Source organism: Dryobates pubescens, chromosome 10 (genome assembly GCF_014839835.1).
Source record: "Dryobates pubescens isolate bDryPub1 chromosome 10, bDryPub1.pri, whole genome shotgun sequence".
Classification (NCBI taxonomy): Eukaryota; Metazoa; Chordata; class Aves; order Piciformes; family Picidae; genus Dryobates; species Dryobates pubescens.
In genome coordinates, this window is record NC_071621.1 from 34,752,880 (window position 1) to 34,775,725 (window position 22,846).

Consider the following 22,846-nt stretch of genomic DNA (forward strand, 5'->3'; position numbering starts at 1 on the left):
ATATCATTCCAGAGAAAGCTGCATTCATCCTTGATGTTGGTTTGGACTGCAATCTGCCATCACCTAGGAGTTACTGCTTAATGCTGGGGGAGGTGTTGATCTGTTAGAGGGTAGAAGAGCTCTGCAGAGGGACCTTGACAGGCTGGACAGATGGGCAGAGTCCAAGGGCATGAGATTGAACACATCTAAGTGTCGTGTTCTACACATTGGCCACAACAACCCCATGCAGTGCTACAGGCTGGGGTCAGAGTGGCTGGAGAGCAGCCAGGCAGAAAGGGACCTGGGGGTACTGGTTGAGAGTAGGCTGAACATGAGCCAGCAGTGTGCCCAGGTGGCCAAGAAGGCCAATGGCATCCTGGCCTGCCTCAGAAATAACATGGCCAGCAGGAGCAGGGAAGTCATGGTGCCCCTGTACTCAGCACTGGTTAGGCCACACCTTGAGTCCTGTGTCCAGTTCTGGGCCCCTCAGTTTAAGAAGGACATTGAGACACTTGAACGTGTCCAGAGAAGGGCAACAAGGCTGAGAAGAGGTCTTGAGCACAAGCCCTGTGAGGAGAGGCTGAGGGAGCTGGGGTTGCTTAGCCTGGAGAAGAGGAGGCTCAGGGGAGACCTCATTGCTGTCTACAACTACCTGAAGGGAGGTTGTAGCCAGGTGGGGGTTGGTCTCCTCTCCCAGGCAACCAGCACCCAAACAAGAGGACACAGTCTCAAGCTGTGCCAGGGGAGGTTTAGGCTGGATGTTAGGAAGAAGTTCTTCCCAGAAAGAGAGATTGGCCATTGGAATGTGCTGCCCAGGGAGGTGGTGGAGTCACCATCACTGGAGGTGTTTAAGAGGAGACTGGATGAGGCACTTGTTGCCATGGTTTAGTTGATTAGACAGTGCTGGGTGATAGGTTGGTCTTGATGATCTTGAAGGTCTTTTTCAACCTGGTTAATTCTAGGGCAAGGTGAAAAGAATGTCTAACGAACATATAGCCAGTAGTAGTGCAGCACAAACCAGTTCATTCTTACAGACCATCTCAAGAAGAAACAATAAAATCTAGGTCTTTTAAAAGCAGCTACAAGACCTTTAGTATTGTAAGAAGGGTGGCCTTGCATGGAAGGACATGCTGAGAGTCAGAAAAACCTGTCCCACCCACCACTGTATGCAGTGTAATACTGTACTGCACAGTATACAGTCAAGCACAGCTTCATCACAGAGATGCTGAACACACCAAGTTGTAATGAATTTCCACATTGTTATTCACTGCCCCCAAAGAAAAAGAATCAAACTATTAACTTATCTACACCTCTCACACCCTTTCAGGAAAATGGGAAACTACATAAATGTGGTACATCAAAGAGCTTCCTTCATTAAAATGTGAAAAAATCATTTGTGTACTTTAGATGAAAGGTGTTCTGGGACTGTGAAGTATTCTGGCAAATTTAATTAAATCCCATAGTTTTTTCTCTCTCATAAAAATAAAGCTTTTTGGGGAAAACAACCAAAAAAACCCAAACCCCACCCTTATTAAAAATGGAACTGATTCACATTTAGGGTCTGGTTTTTTTTTATCATTGCATCATTTACCTGCTAAGCTGAAGCAGTGTTGGGAAGCAAAGCTATTTTTGATGTGAAAAGTTGCATCTGCAGAACATGATTCTCAGTAAAACTTTCAAATGAAGGGGAAAAAATCCCCAAATAATGATGCATATAATTCATTATGGGCTGCAATAATCTGAAGTCAGGAGTTAATTTGCTATGCAAATTTGATAAAACTGCAAAACTGAAGGCTTCAATTGTGAAAGACTGGCAGATGTAGCTGTCACATTGTGAAAACACAGTTATTGAAACCTCAAATTACTCTCAGGCCACCGTAAACTCTTCTTTGCAATTAGTCCTGACATAAATTAAGGCAGAGCAGTTTAATTTCACTTTTTATAGGCGCTAGGATGATTATTCGTCACTGCTAATGGCCACGAGCTCAAGTTTATAACTAAAACCTGATTTTCATTGGCAAAACCTCAAGCCAGACCCAAACCTCAGCAACTCCTTAGTTCCAGAGCTGCACATCTCTCCAGTCTGTCACCTTGCAGAACTGTCACTCGTACACACACACAGCGAGAACATTTTGCTCAACTCCGAGATGAAAATACCTAACTGAAAAGCATTTCCCAAGAGAAGTAGCTTCAGGCTGCCTCCCGCTCGAGGAGGGCTTGTGATAACCAGACTGTCACCAGTGGGGAACAGGTGCACATTTGAGACACAGCTTGCTGCAAAGACACTGGTTAGTATCTTCAGGACAGGGTACAGACATCAGAAGCCAAAAAGTAAACATGTACAACTACATGGTGGAGCAGGTAAGCTCCACAGCATGTCCCCAGGCATTCAGTTGGAGGATGGGCAGATGGAATGTACAGACTCATAATCCCCCCCCCTTTTTTGTAGTTTCCCCAGTACAGAGACTACAGCAAAAATCAACCACAGTACTACATCTTCCCATGCTTCCCACTCCCCTGGCACTCTGCAGCAACACTTGCCTGAGAAGAGGGCATGTACCACCACCAAGACTCACCCAACCACCAGTCCCCTCCTGAGGCAGGACTCACCTCATCTTAGATAACTACCATGTTTATGTCCAACCTACATGAGACATTTAACCAGGAGAGCAAAGCCATGTGAAATGAATACTGCCCTATGTTATGTGTCCAATTTAATCCCCATGTCACCTCATTACCATGCCAGGGAGGCTAGCCCACAACCCAGTTGGTGATCATAGAGTTTCCCATCTCATGTCCCTCCCTCATTCTGTGCAAAGCACAGGAGATGCAGAGCCTGCAGAGCTGTCCTCAAAATGTCCCCAGAAAAAGAGAAAGATATGACAAACACCTAATCACAACTGAACTGATCTGCCCCTGGTTTTTTAGCAGTGGACAAAAAGCTCAAGTCAACACCAGTGGACAACTTTGAGTAACACAAAAACGGATTAGTGCAAACACCTAATGCAAACCAACTGTGGAGAAAACTCCCTCCCCACATGCACTCTGTTTGGCTTTCTCTCAGTTATTTCTTACTGGCAACACTTCAGTGCTAATAAGACACCATAAGTGTATGAAATGTAATAAAGATGTTTATATTAAACAGCAAACTACAGATTGAAAGAATCTGTTCCACCAGCTATAGAAGCTCATCACCAAACATCTACTTCAGGTATACATGTATGCATGAGTAGAAAGAGATCTCACAGCAAAAGGACTTTTCAAGTTTCATTTTTCCCTTGAATAGAATAGATCAAGAATAGATCAAGTCCAACCTGTCACCCAACACCATCTAATCAACTAAACCATGGCACCAAGTGCTTCATCCAGTCTCTTTTCAAACACCTCCAGTGATGGTGACTCCACCACCTCCCTGAGCAGCCCATTCCAAAGGCCAATCTCTCTTTCTGTGAAGAACTTTCTCCTAACATCCAGCCTAAACCTCCCCTGGTGCAGCTTGAGACTGTGTCCTCTTGTTCTGGTGTTCCAAGACTTGAACACTGACATTAGGCAAATAGCTTTAAATATGACACATTTTTTAGCAATGAGAGCAATGAAAGACTGGAAGAGCTTGCCAAGCAAGTGCCTGATTCACCATTACTTGTAGTCTTTGAACTGCAAACAGCCTTGTAAGAAGTACCTTTTTACCCAGCTTGGGAGGTAAATCCTGGAGCCTGCCTATGCACTGAGCAAGCAGAAGAGCAACACAGACTTTGATTTTTCATCAGTAGAGTGTAACCACCCATAAATTCCTGATTAAGTCCGTCTAGCTCTACTGCTTCTTAAAAAGCTACAAAACCTGCTGCAAGGGTCAAACAGCAGGTTGTGTCCTCCATTTTATTCACCACTGGAGATTCCTCTCTTTTGGCCTTGTTTCAGTAAAAGATTAGGCAGTACACCAAAGTGGTTCCCCATAATCTTTTACACTGTTCAAACATCCTCCTCTGTACATCCCAGGAGGACAGGACTGCTTGTATTGTCTTCTATATGCTCATAAGCTTGCAGTTCTGCATTAACAACATCACCTCTCAATGCCCCTGGGCTTCTGTTGGTACTTTGGAAGAGCTAAAATGGATTTTTCTCCAGTTACCTCTGAAGTATCATGAATTGCTCACATGGGAAGGTAGATCATGGTCTGAAGTGATGCCAGGATAAAGCTGGTGCTCAGATGCTCAGACTGAGCATCAGACACTGGAAGTCAGCATTCCTTTAGTATCATCTAACTGACTGCCTTGTGCTTTGGTCCCTTCACTGTCACTTTGGACAAAAGCTTTCTGCAGGAACAGCTGGGTATAACCTAATGGGTGATGATGTGTAGGATAGAATAAGAGTCACTTCTGGACTTACACACTAAGTAACAAAATATATAACAATAACAAAACAGACAGTAAAAATATTCTGAGAAACAAATCTCAAGTGTGATAAAAGGTAACTAGTTCTTCCCTTAGGAAGAAATGCATACTGCACATTTCTTTATTAATCAATAAAAGACTTTGAGATTGAGATAACACACCCCACCATCAGAAGCATCTTTAGCAATAAATGTGATTTTGTATGTATTTTCCAGAGAAGGGAAACCATGCAAATTACAGCTAGCTATAAAAATACAAAGCCAAGAGAGCTGAACAACTTGAATGGAACAACTCTGCATGACTGGCCTCACTCAGGAAACTTCCAAAGTGTGTCAGAGTGATACTAACAGCCCTTTAAAGTACATATTATAGTAAGCAGATGCATTATGTTAGGGTTCATGTTATTAAATCAAAAGTTAAACAAATTCACTCCAGTGAAACCAAGACAAACTTGCTCCTTTGCTAATCTGCAGATACAAATATCACAGAAATTATAAACACACAGCCACAGAACTGACAAAAAGAAAAGCCTTGGGTTTTCCATCACAGCCAGTTTTAGAGGAAAATGTTAACACTTTCCTAAAACTGGAAATCATAAATGAAGGCAAGCTTGCACTATCAGAAGCTGCCAGAGATAACTCACAGAACAATGATAATAGTACCACAGAAATAGCTGCTCCCAGGAATGCTTTATTCGTGCCTGACACAGATATAGGATGACAGACCAGGTTTTGGGCTCTGTGATCCATCTGGTATGCTCCTTCTCAGAGAGGCTGCTCAGGAAAGCCATCATGACCAGGATGAACACCAAGAATCTCAGTCCCAAGTAGCTGCTGCATATTTCTCCCCTGTGAGCATCCCCTTTTCTTGATCCACCTCCAAGCAACACCCACTGGTAGTTCTCTTGCTATGCAGCTTGAAGTTACTTTGAAGTTAATGGGTTTAGAAGCCTGAGATAATTAAGCAACTCTGAAATATTGGCTCTGGGCAATGAAATTTGCCTACACTTACCAGGAAAATGAAGAACATCCACAAGACTAATGCCTCAAAACTTTATAATGAATTAAGTTCTACCACTGAGTCTGCCCAGATTTATCCACTAGTTCCTACACGTTTTGCAGAATACAGAATTAACCAGGTTGGAAAAGACCTTGGAGATCATCAGGTCCAACCTACCACCCAATACCATCTAATCAACTGAACCATGGCATTAAGTGCCTCATCCAGTCTTATTTTAAATACTTCCAGTGATGGTGATTCCACCAACTCCTTGGGCAGCACATTCCAATGGCCAATCACTCTTTCTGTGAAGAATCTCTTCCTATCATCCATCCCATAAGGTCTCCCCTGAGCCTCCTCTTCTCCAAACAAAATTGAACAAGCGTGAGGGAAAAAAATCACATATTACAAACCATTTTCATTTTCACTTGATTTTGTTTCAAGGAAATGCTGGTAACAGTCCTACATAAATATTTATCAGACCACTCAAATTGCAATAAATGAAAGTATCCTTCAGCCTGCATACACAATAACCGAAAACTTTTAGGAGATGGTGACAAGATGTAAGGGCTCTGAAGCAATACATTTATTCCCTTCTGCCAAACAGATATAACAGTGCAGGCAGGTCTGGTTTATTGTAAAATATATCATCTGGTGTTTCTAGTTGCTATTATTAGTCATTTGAAGGCATGATTAGGGTTTTCCAACACCAACTGGCTTCTTTTAAGACTCGAGCCACAGTTCGTCATGAATTTCCCTCACTCCTGGGGTACCTTAAAAGGTATCAAAGCAGAAGATCAGACTGCTATCCTTGGCACCCTTAATGTATCTATGGAGTCTGTACTAATTTAAACTTCATCTCAATTCAATAGGAACGTCAAGATTTCAGCACTGAGAAAGACAGGATTGGCTTATTCATTTGAGTTTCAGGGCTGAAAGCAGCAAAAGGTAACAGGTTAATAGGGTCATCTCCAGCTTGTGTTCTTATTAAAGGGCCTTCAGAGGGGTGGAAACTAGTGCCACCCAAGGCCTAAACTTAAAAGTCCCAATGAAAACCAGGGGACTCAGACTCCTGAATACCCTTAGGAAATGGAGTCAGTAAATTTTGAAAGTATTGCTTAAGACAGAAAAAGAGGATGTAAGGTAGAATAGAATAGAATAGAATAGAATTAAGCAGGTTGGAAGAGACCTTCGAGATCATCATGTCCAACCTATCATCCAACACCACCTAATCAACTAAACCATACAACCAAGCATCCTGTCAAGCCTCGCCCTGAACACCCCCAGCAACGGCGACCCCACCACCTCCTCAGGCAGCCCATTCCAGTGGGCAATCACTCTCTCTGTGTAAAACTTCCTCCTAACCTCCAGCCTAAACCTCCCCATGCTTATGGGCTTTGCAGGAACACTGAAGATCCCCATAGCATTTAATTAATACCACTATTTTATCTCTCTATTCAATTCCAATGGTACTTAAGACATTTCAAACCTTTCCTGAGAAGCAGGAAAAGACTTCCTGCTTCACTTTTCCCACCTATGCGGTGCCAAGCCATTCCTTGCATCCCACATCAACTCCAGTCAAGCCTACAGAAGTCCAGTCTCTCTGCTCCTCTGGAACTCATTTAAGCCATTTGCTGTTGGTAGTAGATCCACGGGTAGTGTAGAGAGAAATAGAGAAACTCTCTGAGTGCCTGGCTGTTACGTCAACTGTGCACAGAGTAGAAACACATGCCAGACTGAAAACCGGAGCTTGAGACAAAAATGCTGAACCACAAATCATTAAAATATGAGAAAGGAAACGTCAGCATGCAGGCTAGGACTGATCTCATCTCACTCAACCTTTGGAGAAGTTGAGAAGTCTTGGTAGTTGTCCAAGTCCCCACTGCAGCCAGACAAGAAGGTATTTAGTCACCCAAGGTAGGTGGTAGTGTAAACCTGTGTGCTTTTGTTGGATTCACCATCAGCTCCTGAGACAGCAAAAATACACCACTTTGCTGCAGCATCAGCACTACAAGGCTGAGAAAATCCAGGTTTTCACAGACATCATGCAGTTTCATCTATAAGAGCTATCACTGTGATGAAAAACTCAGAGCACACTGTCATCCCAAAACAAATATTTAACAAATTTGTGTTCATCTCCTGGAGGTGTTCAAGAGGGGATTGGACGTGGCACTTGGTGCCATGGTTTAGTCATGAGGTCTGTGGTGATGGGTTGGACTTGGTGATCTTTGAGGTCAATTCCAACCTTGGTGATTCTGTGATTCAGTGATTTCGTGCTACAACAAACTGAAAGTACAAAGGGGGTTTTACACAATTCTCTTCTAAGGAGCTACAATTAGCAGGCTGGTGAGGAGTGTAGAGGAACAGAGCAGAAGGGAAGTAGTACTAGAGATGAAGAAATAGCTCAAGCTTCTCCATAGCCCTTGTGTTGCATAAGGAGAACATTACAACCCACTTCCACAACTAAGATCAAAACATCAGATCTTGATGACTTTCTATAGATAACTCTTAAAAATCTTTTTCTTCCTAGAGGAGCTTTCATGTGTGGGTTTCTTATTGAGAGACAACTCCCTGAAATCAGGCTAAAATTATTGATCTTACTGAGAAGAGTCATCACAGATTACTTACCATGTAAACCTGACAGCATATATTCTTGTTTACAGTTTGTTTAGAGTTAACACAACTGGCTTACATCTCAGAAATCCAGGGTGTTTAGTGTATACCTCTACCTCAGAGCTAGTTATACAAGGACCTCTGCACAGTTTTAGAGCATGATTCATCTAATTTATTTCATATTTTTACTGTAGGGTAAAATGAATCATGTTTCTTAATTGCCCATTTCTCTCTGTTGACTATGAGGAAAGCCTGCAGTGACTAGTTCTGACTGTAGATAACCGTATTTCATCATATACATTACATCCCTGGAGTCCAAGAGAATGAGGATACAAGGGGGGAAAAAAAACCATTTTTTTAGAGGAGACAGAACTTAAAAAAGAATGCATAAATGGCAGGATCACTTTATGTGTCCCTCAGTGCAGGGCTCTTAAATGGCATGCTCATAACATTTACACCCCAGTCAATAAAGAGGCCAACAAAGACAGGGTCATCAATGACTGAACCATACACCTAAGCTGGTGGCAAACTCAATCTCCATCCAGGCAGGAGTCTGCTGTTAAAAAAGAAGTTGTCTGTTTGTGGTTTGTTGGTTTTTTTTTTTAACCCTTAGAAAACTCTTAAACCAGCTTTTTTAGCTACAAATTATGCTTGAGCTGTAAACCCAGGAGAATTTAGTCTGCTGGCTAAGACACCAGTCGGAATCCAGAGATGAAGCTGGATGAGGTCAGGAACTGCTGCCTTCTACTTCAAGATATTTTACTGATTTACAAATTTCTACTGGCTCTGCCTCCTGGAAAAGGAAAGTAAATCCACTGAAACAAATTGGGAAGTGATTCACAAGGCTGTGGGACCAAATACATGTAAAATTTAATTTCACCAAATACTTCTAGCTGGCAAACACCTGCTAGGCCTCTGGTTACTACCACATAAGAACTAGAGTATTTAGCAGTATATGCTGCAACACACTGATAATCCTCAAAACTGATTCTCCATGACAGAAGGCAAAGAGCAGCACCGTGGGAAGGAAATCCCAGGCTCATCCCCTTGGCACATCTCTTGCCAAACTCCAACAGAACCAAGATTTGCACATATATCCTGTGCATAGAGATTCACATTGGTCACCATGGAGGAGAATCCCCAGCTTGCTGACCACAAACCACAGTCCAGACCTGTATGAAGAACACCCTGTTGTGGAACTCACAGCAAATGCCAGTAAGATGCACCTATATGCACTTCTGTACATCTATACCGCAACAAGAACAATGCTACTGTGCCAAGGAGCATGCAGCAGCATGGTGTGGATCACCATGCAGGCCAGCTGCTCCTCGGGTGTCTGTGCACCATTTCCTCTCCTTGGAGTCTTGAGGAACACAGGCACATCTCACTCAGCACATGGGCTGCCACCATTAAGACAGAATATTGCAAAAGAAAAGAAAGAATGCACTCAAGCAGAATTTTGCTGAAAGCACAGGCTGACTTGGAGTCCAGCCTACTCACATATCAGGATGAATTTGGCCCAGTTAATATCCTAATGATATAATGGATACTGCAGTCTTCTTTTCATTAAGGCAGCAGCCAAAAATATTGATTTGTTGTACTTCCCACTCCTGCTTACCTTCACAAATTTCAGGAGAGATGGTGCATAAGCCAATAGAGCTGGTCAGTTTAAAAGTGACAAATTAACTGTGCCGAAAGTAAATAAACAGCTCTCTCTTTGTAAATTAATTCAGTATGTGACTTGAGCTCTTTGCTACAGCTAGAAAGGTGATTCATCATTCAGCAGCATTGAAGTTGCCACAGTTCGATAGCAGAGTATTAATGCTGTGTCCTATTTGACACAGCAGGTCAAATTCTGCACTCAGGTTAGGACAGCTCAACGTGGAGCAACTGCTGAACCCTCAAGCCCTGCTCTCCACATTGTCCTGGCTGCACCCAAGCGTTCTCTGAACTGGTTTAGGGAAGGCTTGGGTTGTATTGAACAGTTGGGGAAAACAGATAAAAGAAGAATCACAAAGTCTTTTGGTCTGTTGGATTATCAAGTGTCTTCTGGAACAGCAGAGGATCGTACTTTTCCACAAAAATACTCATGAAGGTTCAGAAGGTAGACAAATATTTGCAACTTTCAAAGTTCTCACAAACATAGAATACATAGAATACAAGTTCAAGGGATTATGGAGGATTTTTATCTCCACAAACTAGATTTCAAAACAAACCAAGTACACTTAATGTGGAATACTGAGTACAATTCCCACTCAGGTCAAAACACGATTTGTACTCTACTGAACAGGGGCCCTAATTTGTTATAGGCTACTGCCCCTACTAGTCCAGGCAGTAGGTACAAACTGCTGGTTAATTAAGACATGAACTAACCTAACTCTCCCTATTAATCCCTCTCAATTCAATAAATGCTGAATCCTGAAATTTCCAGATTAATACTGGAGCATTTGGATCGATCACAGAATCAATTCAGGTTTGAAAAGACCTTTAAGATCATTGAGTCAAATCATTAAAGCAATGAAGAGGAAGGAATGAAAAAGACAAATGAGGAAAATCTACCCTCTCTTCTATTGCAAACATGAAACCCATCTCCCACTGCTTTGTAAAGAACCTGTTTAGCTGGAATTGATGATACTCAATAAGCAGGATGGCCAAAATTTTCAAATGCAGGAGCTGAGGATTGAAATCCCTGCTCAGCTGCCTATAGAATGCTGCCTGAATGCCTTCAACTGCTATTCAGCACTGCAGGATATGCAAGCTCTTAACGTTTCTGGAAATTAGAGTAGCTGCCCTTTTGACTTCTGACACTCAACTTTGATGTTCACGGACACCAAGTTCTGACTATCATCTGTGAACAGCTGCAGCAGCGAGACTACAGCACAAATAGAATAAAAATATTTAGCGCTGCTTATCCTCAGACACGATCCACAGCATTTGCAATGTCATCTGTTTTTCATAATGTTCAGTTTAGAAAGTTGACATTTGATTAAACAGTTTGGATTTGCCAAAACATACATTTTAATCTTATGTTTTAATACCACATTCTCAATTAAAAGCTTTAGGAAAATACATACAAAGTCTGCTTAAACCACAGTAAACTCACAGACCTAGCATGCTTAATACAGTTTCTGAAACTGTTGACTAATATTTTTTAATTTCCCCTTGATTCTAGTACCACAGCTGCACCGTTACTCCCAACAGCCCGAAGATATTTGAACAGCCACTTTGTAAGGGTTTTATTAGACAGCCTTTTATATGAAGTACTTTCCACATTTTCCAATAGGGTGGCATGGCAGTGAAGTTCAAAGCTCTAAAAATCTTCACTCTATCACTACTGCCTTCTAACATCGATGTTCAGAATACCAGCACCACCAAAGACAAGCTAAGACAGTTGGGTTTACAGCTAAGCACCTGTCCCTGTATTTCTACGTTTACACAAGCATGCCAACACTGACGAATGATGTGCTAGAAGGAAGCATATTATACAGAATGGCATATCATTCCAGACTGTTAAATCCCAGGAAATATTACTCTCAACAACAATAAGAACAAGACCACAAATAGGCTTTAGGATGAAATAACTCTTGTTTCATGCTCCTTATTTCCTCTCGTCAGGTTTAACACCGCATTCAAGGTCACGAGTGCCGCGACTCTGTGGAGGTGACCCGAGTAATTTACCATGATCAACAGATAATACAGAAGCGAGTCATTCCAGAACTATCACCATTTTCTAAATGGAGTCATCACATAGCTGCTGAAAAGGAATGTACATTGTTTCACACCCAGAGAGTAATGAATGTAACCAGGTAATTAAATCATGTCATGGCCGTGCCTGGAAAATCATTATTTATCACTTTATCTTGCCTGTTAAGAAGAACTGAAGTTCTTGCTAAGGCTAGAACATAACTATGCCTTAACTTGGCTTTTGCAAAACCCTCTATGAAAAGAAAAGGAGGCTAGAAACAAAACTCACCAGTTTCTTCGTCTATGCTGAATCTCCCCAGGCCACTGCCATCCCTGATGGAATACTGGATCTCTCCATCCCTTCCAGAGTCCTCATCTCGAGCAACAACTTGCAAAACGCTTGTACCAATGCGGGAGTTTTCCTTTACAGATCCAACGACAGCAAAGTCAGGAAAATAGGGAGTATAGAGATTTTCATTAACATCCACCACTTCAACCTCCACAAAAGAAACAGAAGAGAGAGAAACCGGGCGCCCCTTGTCCTTGGCACGCACGGTCAGGTTGTAGAACTGCTGCTTCTCGTAATCGAGCTCTTTGTTCAGGCGGATGGCGCCGCTCGCTTTGTCTATCTCGAACCGCCCGTTGTAATCGTTCACCAGCGAGTAACGAACTTGACCTCCCAAGCCAAGATCTGGATCGTGAGTTTCCAACCAAGCTATCACAGTGCCAACCGGCAGGTCCTCGAGGACCTTAACGTTGTAGCTGGATGGTATAAAGGCTGGGGAGCAATCATTGACATCATCCAAAAAAACCTTCAGAGGCACAACAGAAAACTGCTGATGGCCACTCTCTGCTTTGTCCTTAGCCTCAATCTTCAGCGTGTAGTTTGCTTTTGATTCCCGGTCTAGTTGATCTGCCACATACACCATCCCTGTGGAACTGTTGATGGCAAATTGATGGCTGTCTGTCAGAACTGAGTAAGTCACTTCACCATTAGATCCTAGGTCTTTATCTCTGGCTTCTACCTGGATTATCTCTGTACCAAGACTTGTACTTTCTAAAATATTAACTGAGTAACTGTCCTGTAAAAACACAGGCTTGTTGTCGTTTGCATCCTCCACAGTGACAGTCAACAGTCTCCATGCAGATTTCTGGGGCTTACCTAAATCATAAATTGTGATATTAAGGAGATAGAGCTCTGTTTTTTCACGATCCAAGGGCATAAGAACATTAAGCACCCCGGTCTCCATGTCAATGTTGAAACAACTATCTATATTACCATCAGAAATTGTATAAAGTACTCTCCCATTAAAGCCTGAGTCTCCATCATAGGCTCTTATCCTCAGGATGGTGGCACCAACAGGCAGATCCTCTGAAACCTTTACATCAGTAGGGAAGGATTTATCAAAATGTGGTGCCTGCCTATTCACTGAATAAAAATCAAGAAAACCATCTTCCAAATTCAGCTTCACATTTGCTTTTGCCTTTTTAAGTAACTTTTCTGCTAGCTTCTGAGCAACTCTGGTTTCTCTGCAGCTAAATGTCTTTGAAGACACTTTCCCATGAACTACTGATATATTAACAAACATGGCATCAGCAAAGTTCTCTCCATCAGTTGCCGTTATCTTAAGGCCAAAATTGCTGTTCTTTATGCCAGAATTAATTAGAGATTTTTTAAGCTGCAGGACACCAGAGTCAGGATTTAAATAAAAAATGCCAAGCTCATTTCCAGAAATGATTTTGTACTTGACGAGCTCTAACTCATCTATGTCTATAGCAGAAACAGCAGTGATGTGACCACCAACGGGAAAATCAGAAGAAATCACTCCCTGACATGCCACTTTTTCAAAGAGGGGTTTGTTGTCATTGACATTGCCTATGTATATGGTGACATTCACCTCGCTTTCATGGCGGTAGGGAGAACCCCAGTCGGACGCTCTCACAATGAACCTGTAACTTTCTGGTGAGGATTCAAAATCCAGTTCCTCAGATGTGCTGATGACACCTGTAAATTGGTTTATTGTAAACGGTAGGGAGTTCAGACTGGCAATGCTGTATGTTATGTACCCATTCTCTCCCCTGTCTTCATCGACTGCTGAAACTGCCAGAACGCTGGACCCCACGGGGACACTCTCATTGACGAATGAGCTGTAGGAGGGCTGCTGGAATTCTGGAGTGTGATCGTTGGCATCTTCTAACCTGACGGTAACCTGTGCTTTCAGGTCAGCGCCTTTGTTCGTATACACTTCTAATTCATAGAGGTCCTTCTCAATGATTTTCAAAGGGCGAGCAGTAGTAATAAGGCCGGTGTTGACATTGATCTTAAAATACTCAGCTTCCTCCCCTGGAGATAATTTGTATTCCACACCCTGTGGCTCAGGCATCAGCCTAACTACTGCAACCACTACACCAGGAGGTGAAAACTCACTGATCAAAAAATCGTATGATTCCTTTTCAAATTTCAGGGGGATGCTCTCTTTCTTGGGACTAGCAATGTGGACCAGTTTGACCGCAGAAAACTTCTGAGGAGATCCTTTATCCTTTGCTTGGAGAGTCAGGTTATAACCATACGGGAAGCTGTCCCAGTCAATAGGTTTTCTTTCTTTGATTTTGTACTCATTCATCCATTTACCTTCTTTAGTCAGAAAGAACTGCTCTAGTGGATCTCCAGCCACAATAGAAACAGATTCTATTTCTCCATTGGCTCCTTCATCTTGGTCATCAATGTTAACAATTGCATAGGTAGGCTCCTTGTCTGATGGGAAGGGAATGTGGGTTACTACATTTATTGTCGGGGCATGTTCATTGATCCGTTCAATGTGAACATAAAGCTTGGCAGTGCTGCTTACACCATTGTTTCCGTAAAGCTTCATCCCGCGGTCCACGGCCAGAATCTCAAGGTCGTACCTGTTTTTCTCGTCGTAGTTTAAGCGGCCGCTTAAGGAGATAACACCGCTTGTAGGATGAACGGAGAAGAGATCAACTTTGTTTTTGAAGTAATAATAAAATTCACCGTTGGACCCAATATCCGCATCTGTCGCGGTCACCTGTGCGATGCTAGTCCTTAAAGGAGTGCTCTCTGCTATCGTGACAGAGTATGTGGTTGGCGAAAACAAAGGCCTTAAGTCATTCATATCCAAAACCTGGATGTTCACTTTTGTCCATGCTTCCAAGTCCTCTCCTCTGACAGTCCCTTTCACCATCAATAAATAGTTGTCCTGGATTTCTCTGTTCAATATAGCTGAATTCCCTCCTTTAGTCCTTATTCTTAGGAAGCAAAAGTCAGCAATGATGACTTCCTCTGCTTTAAAAAATCCCTCATCATCACCTGACACAATCCTGTACTTGATATCCCACGAAAGGTCAGCCAAAGTAATGCCCATCCTTGTCTGACTGTTGACGTAGGTCCTGGCGGCAGAATTCTCATACACCGTGGCATTGTAAGTGGAATGTGTAAAGTGAAAGCCAAGTGGGACGGTCCCATGCACTACCTGGCAAACAGAGGCCAGGAGCTTGACAATCAGAAGGGCAAGGCATGGCGGAGGTGGCCGTGAGCCTGACCAGCGGCCCATAGTCATCTCCATCACATCATTCTTTCACCCTATAACAAAACAAAAGACAGGAAGCAGTTGAGAAAACAGGAAACAGTTGATCAAGAGACAAAAAACGATGTGTCATGTCAGAATTACTTATTACATTTCTAATTAAAAAATAATAATATGTAGAATCATAGAATCAATAAGAGATCATCAAGTCCAATCTGTCACCCAGCACCTCAGGACTAACTAAACCATGGCTTCAAGTGCCACATCCAATCCTCTTTTGAACACCTCCCGGGACGGTGACTCCACCAGCTCCCTGGGCAGCACATTCCAATGGCCATTTACTCTTTCTGGGAAGAACTTTCTCCTCACCTCCAGCCTAAACCTATATGTTCCTATGTGCATATTATATGTTCCCATATAAATGTATACACACTTTTTTAACACCAAACACCCCTATGAGACCCTACCACATCAACATACCCATGGCTATATAGTCAGGAATAATAATTACAGTGGAAAAAAAAATTACATCAGACACACACATTTGACTAAGTTTGGATCAGAAGATGAACCACACACAGAAACTGGGTTTATTTACCAGGAGCTCCAATTAAGCCTAAACGTGTTTGTTCTCTGAGCATATTGGAAAAGTCATTTTTATACCCAATGTTTGGAAGGGAAACAGGACTTTCATTATGTATGTGGCAATGTGATAGTCAAATGTTACTAGTTTTTTTATGGACAGTTAAGACAAATCATATGGTTGAGAAAATCTGAGGCATCAAGAAGAAGTAGTACATGCAAGTCACTATGCAGTCACTACTTTAATTATAGATGCCCTCACAAAAAATCCAAGTTAAGGATGAACTATAGCTAATTAAATGCAATTGCATACATACATACATATGCTTACACACATCTAGGCACTGAGAACAGGCTAAAATAAAATTAATAAAATAAAGCTACTCAATAAAGCTGCCAGGTAAAGACCCATGCTAGGAAACAGCACAGCTGAGACAGCCCACAGAACTTAACTTTAAATTTGCATATGCAACATGGTGCACACATTCTAAATGAGGTCATAGATGAACATGTTTTTCTTGTGTATATCCTGGTTGGGTACTACTGCCATCCCAACCTCAGATAGGTGAACACTCCCTCCAATCTACTGCTTGTCCTGCTGCCAATGGGCCACCCCAACCAGAAAAAGCATAAACAGTTCCTTGCTCAGATGGAGTTAATTCAGCATACATCACATTTCAGTTTTGCAAACCCAAGGATAATTTGGCTATAAATAAGGCACACAGCTCCAACATCATCAGCCTGTCTCAATCTAGTCTGTCTCACGCTGGTCACCTCAAAGCAATGAGAAACTTTCTGTGGACTTCAAAAGGCTCATTATAAATGCAAGTATTTAAATGCAATTAATAAGCAGCCACTTGGGAAAGATTTAGAGTTCCTCCACACAGTCCCATGATGTAACAGCCCCAGTGCCTCACTTCACAGATCTAAATCAAGAGGTTATCAGAAACTGAAGATTGTTGGAGGGTGCTGCAGAAGCTGAGAACTTGGTCTTGCTTACTGCATCCCACTTAAAGCAGAGGAAAGGAATCAGGGGAAACTAGGCAGGTGCTTACAGAAAGGCAATGTGAATAACCTTCTTTGTTACAGAGTACATTCGTTGCTACTCATGAAAATCACAAAAATCAGTTCTAAAAGGCAATTATTGAAAGACTCAACGCACAAATACATTGTTCTCATTGTCATTTAAAAGCCACTAGAAAATGTAGTTTTCTCTTAACTAAAATATAGAGTGGAAAATGATAGGAAAAGTTGTTGATAATGACAGGGGTTAATTTAAACTTCCAACATGATTTCAACATCCCCTAGGAGATTTATAAATTGCATGCAAGTTTTGGAATACAAATTCACATTAGTTATCACTTCCAGTACACCTGGATGACTACTGCAGTTTTAAGTTCTACAGACAATCAATTGCACTGATGTTCCTAATGTTCACAGAAAGAACTCTTAACTTCCTGATCCCACAGTCTATATCCCATTGCTTTACACACTAATCAATCTGATCAATTCTCCCAAGTGTTTGTCAAGGCACTTGTCTCTCAATGCAGCTATTTGCACAGGAAGTTCTCCCCCCCCCAAAAAAAAATCACCACAAACAAACAAACAAACAAACCCCATCAAAACAACAGCAACAAAAATGTATTCCCTGGAAACAGGCAAATCCCCACAGAACTGTGGGGGCATAGTTTTCTGAACATGCACAAGTAATTGTTGTGCATGTATTGCACAAATCCTATGACTCACATTTCATCCAAGAGAGTTTGTGCCTCAAAGATGCACAGTTCCCCTGTTTGCTTTCTGTACGTGAGGGATCGGATCTCTCTGTGCTTTCCCCACGCTCAGGTTGATCCTCAGGAGACTCACAACAGAATTTTTTCTACTTCAGCTACAAAAGATGGTTTTATTGTTGTTGCCATTTTACTCAGCTACAAGATGAGAGAACCGGCACCTTATTTTGCAGGACAGCAAACATTCATCAACTTAATCCACTAGTGTGAAAATATCAAAGCCCCTCATTTTCATGGGGCTTTATGTGATCACTTTGAGTACTGCCATTAAAAGCTACTGCTTCAGCCTAGCATGGCAGACACTGCTCTCAAGTAGAAAATGCAACCAATATATGGTATGCTGCCAAGGAAAAGCTGGCCATGGGGAATGAGAAAATCTGATGACAGAGACTTAACTCAGAACAAAATAAAGGGCTGTGCCTCTCCTGTGATGTAGTATCACACAGTATCACAGTATCACCAAGGTTGGAAGAGACCTCAAAGATCATCAAGTCCAACCTGTCACCACAGACCTCACGACTAGACCATGGCACCAAATGCCACATCCAATCCCCTCTTGAACACCTCCAGGGATGGCGACTCCACCACCTCCCCAGACAGCCATTCCAATGGCAAATGACTCTCTCAGTGACTCTCTTACCTCAAGCCTAAATCTCCCCTGGTGCAGCTTGAGACTGTGTCCTCTTGTTCTGGTGCTGGTTGCCTGAGAGAAGAGACCAACTGCCACCTGGCTACACTCCCCCTTCAGGTAGCTGTAGACAGCAATGAGGTCTCCCCTGAGCCTCCTCTTCTCCAGGCTAAACAATCCCAGCTCCCTCAGCCTCTCCTCAAATTATTGATAACACTCCAAAGACAAGTCACTGTATTGCAGCCATTCACCAAGAGCACTTCAGCATTCTCTGTGAATACTGCAGGACCAGCCTCTCCCCACTGCTAAGAGGAAGTGGATTTTTTTCTGGCATATGATGGAGACTGATGGTACATGTCATATGAGCACCCAGACCTTGCTCCACCAAAGCTAAGCAATGTCCCAAGAGCAGGTCTCTGTAGAGTACTTAAATTAAATTAATCATGTTGTCCAATTTATGTCTCATTTGGTGGTCCAGTTTCTCCTGTACACACCTTAGCTCAGCCTGAGCTGGCTTCTCTGCCATTTGAGGACATCAATATGAGGTTTCAAGGCCCGCTGTGGTCAGAAATCCATTTTTCCTGTGAAATTCATTGCTACAGTCAAAAACTATTTAGAACTTTACCTTCAGATTAGCACACCCAAGGTTACAGACTGCTGTGGAAAACCGACATCAAGACCTCATCTCAAACACACTACTGCAAATCCAGTTATGTTAATAGTCTACAAAGTTTTAGTGGTTCAGTGTTTCAGGACTGATCCTGATTGCACTGAATTCTACCTCAAAACAACATATCACAGTATCACCAAGGTGGGAAGAGACCTCAAAGATCATTGAGTCCAACCTGTCACCACAGACCTCATGACTAGACCATGTATATGCGTGTGCATCTGTGAATGCAAGCTTTACTTATGCATACAGATACAGACACAAACACACAATTTGTGTGTCTTTAGGTATAATTTCAGGACTGGCACTGGAAAAAATCTGGCCTTTCCATCAGGCAGTACTGCGAGAGTTTGATTTCATTTCAGATGTGGTATGCAGAGTTGTAACAAGCTTCTCATTGAAGTTATTCATCTATCCATATATTTATATGGCCATCATCATTATATTATTCGAAAGTCCCAATGGATCAGCTATTAAACTGCCACTTAAGCTACCCTAGAATGTTGTATTCATTTAGTGAATTCCTTTCTTCTGGGATATTTGTTTTTAAGAGCTTATAATACATACACACTCAACGCAGGGGAAATGTAACGCGATAGGTTACAGAAACAAAGTACAAAGCAAGCCACCCTAAATTAAGGGGCATTTCTTTAAAGGCACTTCTTGTCAAAAAAATGTTATGGTTTCAAGTAAAGAGAAAGGCTGTGATTACTTTTGCTTGATTTTGAAACATTTGGGCAGGAGCTACTCCAAAAAAAAAACACAAAACAAAATCCTCTGGTACTGCTCAACATGAATCTTAGGCTGATGAAAAGAAAGGGCTCTAACAAGGGCAGATTAAAAGAACCCTCCTTCTAACTACTCAAGGAGGTGAGAAGCTAACACAAAGTAGGAGTGCAGCATTTTCCACTCTGTCTCACATTAAACACTCCAGCCTTCAAGGAGGAAAGAAGAAATGGAGAAATAGAATGGTGTGTCTTTATACCTAATGCTCTCTAAAATAAACTTGAACATCATGGAGGACTCTTCATTCAGTTATTTTCCTCCACCCCTTGAACAGAAATTAACTACATAACTCAAACCTTGCAGAATAGCTGAAGGGACCTGTAGGTGGATGGTGGTCCTTAGAGGAATTGAGAGAGGTATGAGTATCATCCCTTTTTCTCATCTTGGCTCTGGCAACCTCCAGTCTGGGCTGCATCCAAACATAACACCCCACCAGACTGAGAAGGGAGATTCAAGTCCCAGGAACTGCCAGGATTCCTGCATAGTGATCATGGCTCTAATTCAATGTGCAGATATGAAACAAGTGCTGTGTGATCCTTTGTTTGATTCTCTCTCCCTAGAATAATTCTTCTAACCCCAAAGATCTCCATACCATAAAATACTTTAAAAAGAAAAGAATGCTTATACCTCCTGAGTAAAATCTAAAAAATATTGAGCAAGAGCCAAAAGGACTTTTACAGAATATAAGGAACACAGAAGGTAAACTTCTCCAGCAAGAAGGAGAAATATATTGTCAGCAGACTACAATAAGGAAAAGAGCCTTCTCCTCTCTCCCTGCTTACCCTCCGAGCACAGTTACACCCTATGAGATCAGGTCATCTAAATTAATTTAGGCAATGTGACTAATACCATACAACTATGTAAGACTTTCCACAAGTCATTTGAAAGGCAAGAGACAAGAAACCAATCTGTGCTTTAGCTTCCATCTTTACCACAAGGATGTACTGAACCTCAATTATTGCATCCTGTGAGGACAGACTGAAAGAGTTGGGGCTGTTCAGTCTGCAGAAGAAAAGGCTCCGAGGTGACCTTATTGTGGCCTTCCAGTATCTGAAGGGGGCTACAAGAAGGCTGGGGAGGGACTTCACAGGATATCAGGTAGTGATAGGACTAGGGGGAATGGAATGAAGCTGGAGGTGGGGAGATTCAGGCTGGACATGAGGAGGAAGTTCTTCCCCATGAGAGTGGTGAAGCCCTGGAATGGGTTGTCCAGGGAGGTGGTTGAGGCCCTGTCCCTGCAGGTGTTTAAGCCCAGGCTGGACGAAGCTCTGGCCAGCCTGATCTAGTGTGGGGTGTCCCTGCCCATGGCAGGGGGGTTGGAACTAGATGATCCTTGTGGTCCCTTCCAACCCTGACTGCTACTATGATACTATGATCCTCTGGGATGGGAGATGACATTTTCTCAACTTTGCATGACAAACTTCTGAGCCAAGGTATTGATATACCACTGTGACCAGGAAAAAGGGTTAAGAAACCTTGACTCACAGGTTTTTATTGGTATTACTCTTGGAGAAGTGGGGCAAGAAGGGGTGCCTCCTCACACCAGACAGGAGTAGTGACCTCATGGTTTCAAATTATTATTTCTTTCTCAGGAGAGCTGTCACAATTCTCTTTCCAGAGGCAGCTATAAGAATTCTATTAAATAAGCAGCTTTATACCAAAAAGGTATCTTTGAAATTATAAAGTTCTTAGGAGAAAGAACATTAAGAGAAAGAACATGTGCATGAAGTCTAAGTAGTATGTAGTGAAGTTATGCATTTGCAGCAGGAACAAAAGCTCTAGGTTTTCTTTGTCTCAGCCTTACAATTAACTCTTTCCTTTCACTTAAGACAGGTCAGCATTAACAGTAGCCTACCTATTCTTATGGTCTGATCATCTAACATCAAACCTACAAGCTTGTCACACAAGGAAATCCATGCAGATCCAGAGAGGTGATTCTGTCACTTTGCTCCAGTGAGACTGTGTACAGGTATGGAGCCCTCAATACAGGAATGACATGAACCTGATGGAGAGGGTCCAGAGGAGGGCCATGAGAATGATCAGGGGGCTGGAGCACCTCCACTGCAAGGACAGGCTGAGGGACCTGGGGTTATTTAGCCTGGAGAAGAGGTGGCTCCTGGGAGACCTGATAGCAGCCTTCCAGTAACTGAAGGGGGCCTATAGGAAGGATGGGGAGAGTCTGTGTGCAAGGGCCTGCAGTGACAGGACGAAGGTCCCTTCAGGCCCAGACCATTCTATGATTCTATGTGAATGGAACCTCTTACTCTCAATGCTATGTTCATCAACAACAGCAATCCACCCCCACAAAAACTTCTAAATGACCAGGCTGTGAGTACCGGCAAAGAGCATAAGGAGGGTTAAAAAGCATCTTGACTGGTCTGCAAATGGCACCTATTTAAGGCTTATGTCAGCCTGCATCCATGATAGGAAAAGATGTTTTTCACAATCTGTTGTTGATACTCCAACAAGGAGGTGGGAGCCCCGAACATCTCTTGGAAGGAGCCTCTTCCATAGTGCAGAACTATGGAAAACTTTTCCAATATAATGGAAATTCCTATTTAAGGCACATGGGAGATCAAATCACAAATCACTATTGCATTTATAACAGAAGATACCAATATCAGACCAATATCAGAATTTAAAGATCAGGACATCAGTCTACCAGTAAACCTCTGGTACAGAGTAAAGACAGCCACAGATTTTATACTTCCACTCTTTGCATGTCTAACCAGGCAGCTTCCTTAAGTTGCATGCATGATGATTTACCCAGCCAGGGAAGACTAATAATTTCCTGGTCAGGGAAAGAAAACAGAATATAGAAACAGAAAACAGAATATAGAATAAGAATGCAGAATTAATGCCACATAGAAATGAATTAAAAATGTGCGTTGAGCTCTCAGCAGGAGGGAAAAAAAAGCCCTGACTGACACCAATAGATTTACAAGAGGGGACAGGTTCCTAGGGCTACCTGCTCCCTGATGGGCACAAAGATAGGCTTTTCCATATACATGATTGTATCATGCTATGTTTATCCCCAAAAGAGAAGATGAAGATAAAATGACCATTTCTGCAGAGTAAGCCCTTGCAAGAGACAGCACCATAAATCCCAACCTTCCTCAGAGCTGCAAATCCTCCTGCTGCCTGCATAAAATTTCACACAGGAGAAAGGCCACTCAGCA

At 42.4% G+C, this 22,846-nt stretch overlaps 1 protein-coding gene across 7 annotated transcripts in view; it reads right to left on the reverse strand.

Annotated features, from left to right (window-relative positions):
* FAT3 (FAT atypical cadherin 3) overlaps window positions 1-22,846 on the reverse strand; it is a 475,061-nt gene that overhangs the window by 357,793 nt on the left and 94,422 nt on the right. For all 7 annotated transcript variants that reach the window (XM_054164880.1, XM_054164877.1, XM_054164879.1 and 4 more), the window contains exon 2: window positions 11,956-15,267. In XM_054164880.1, the coding sequence (XP_054020855.1) occupies window positions 11,956-15,250 (3,295 nt within the window). In that variant the 5' untranslated portion in view covers window positions 15,251-15,267. The remainder of the gene's footprint in view (window positions 1-11,955; window positions 15,268-22,846) is intronic.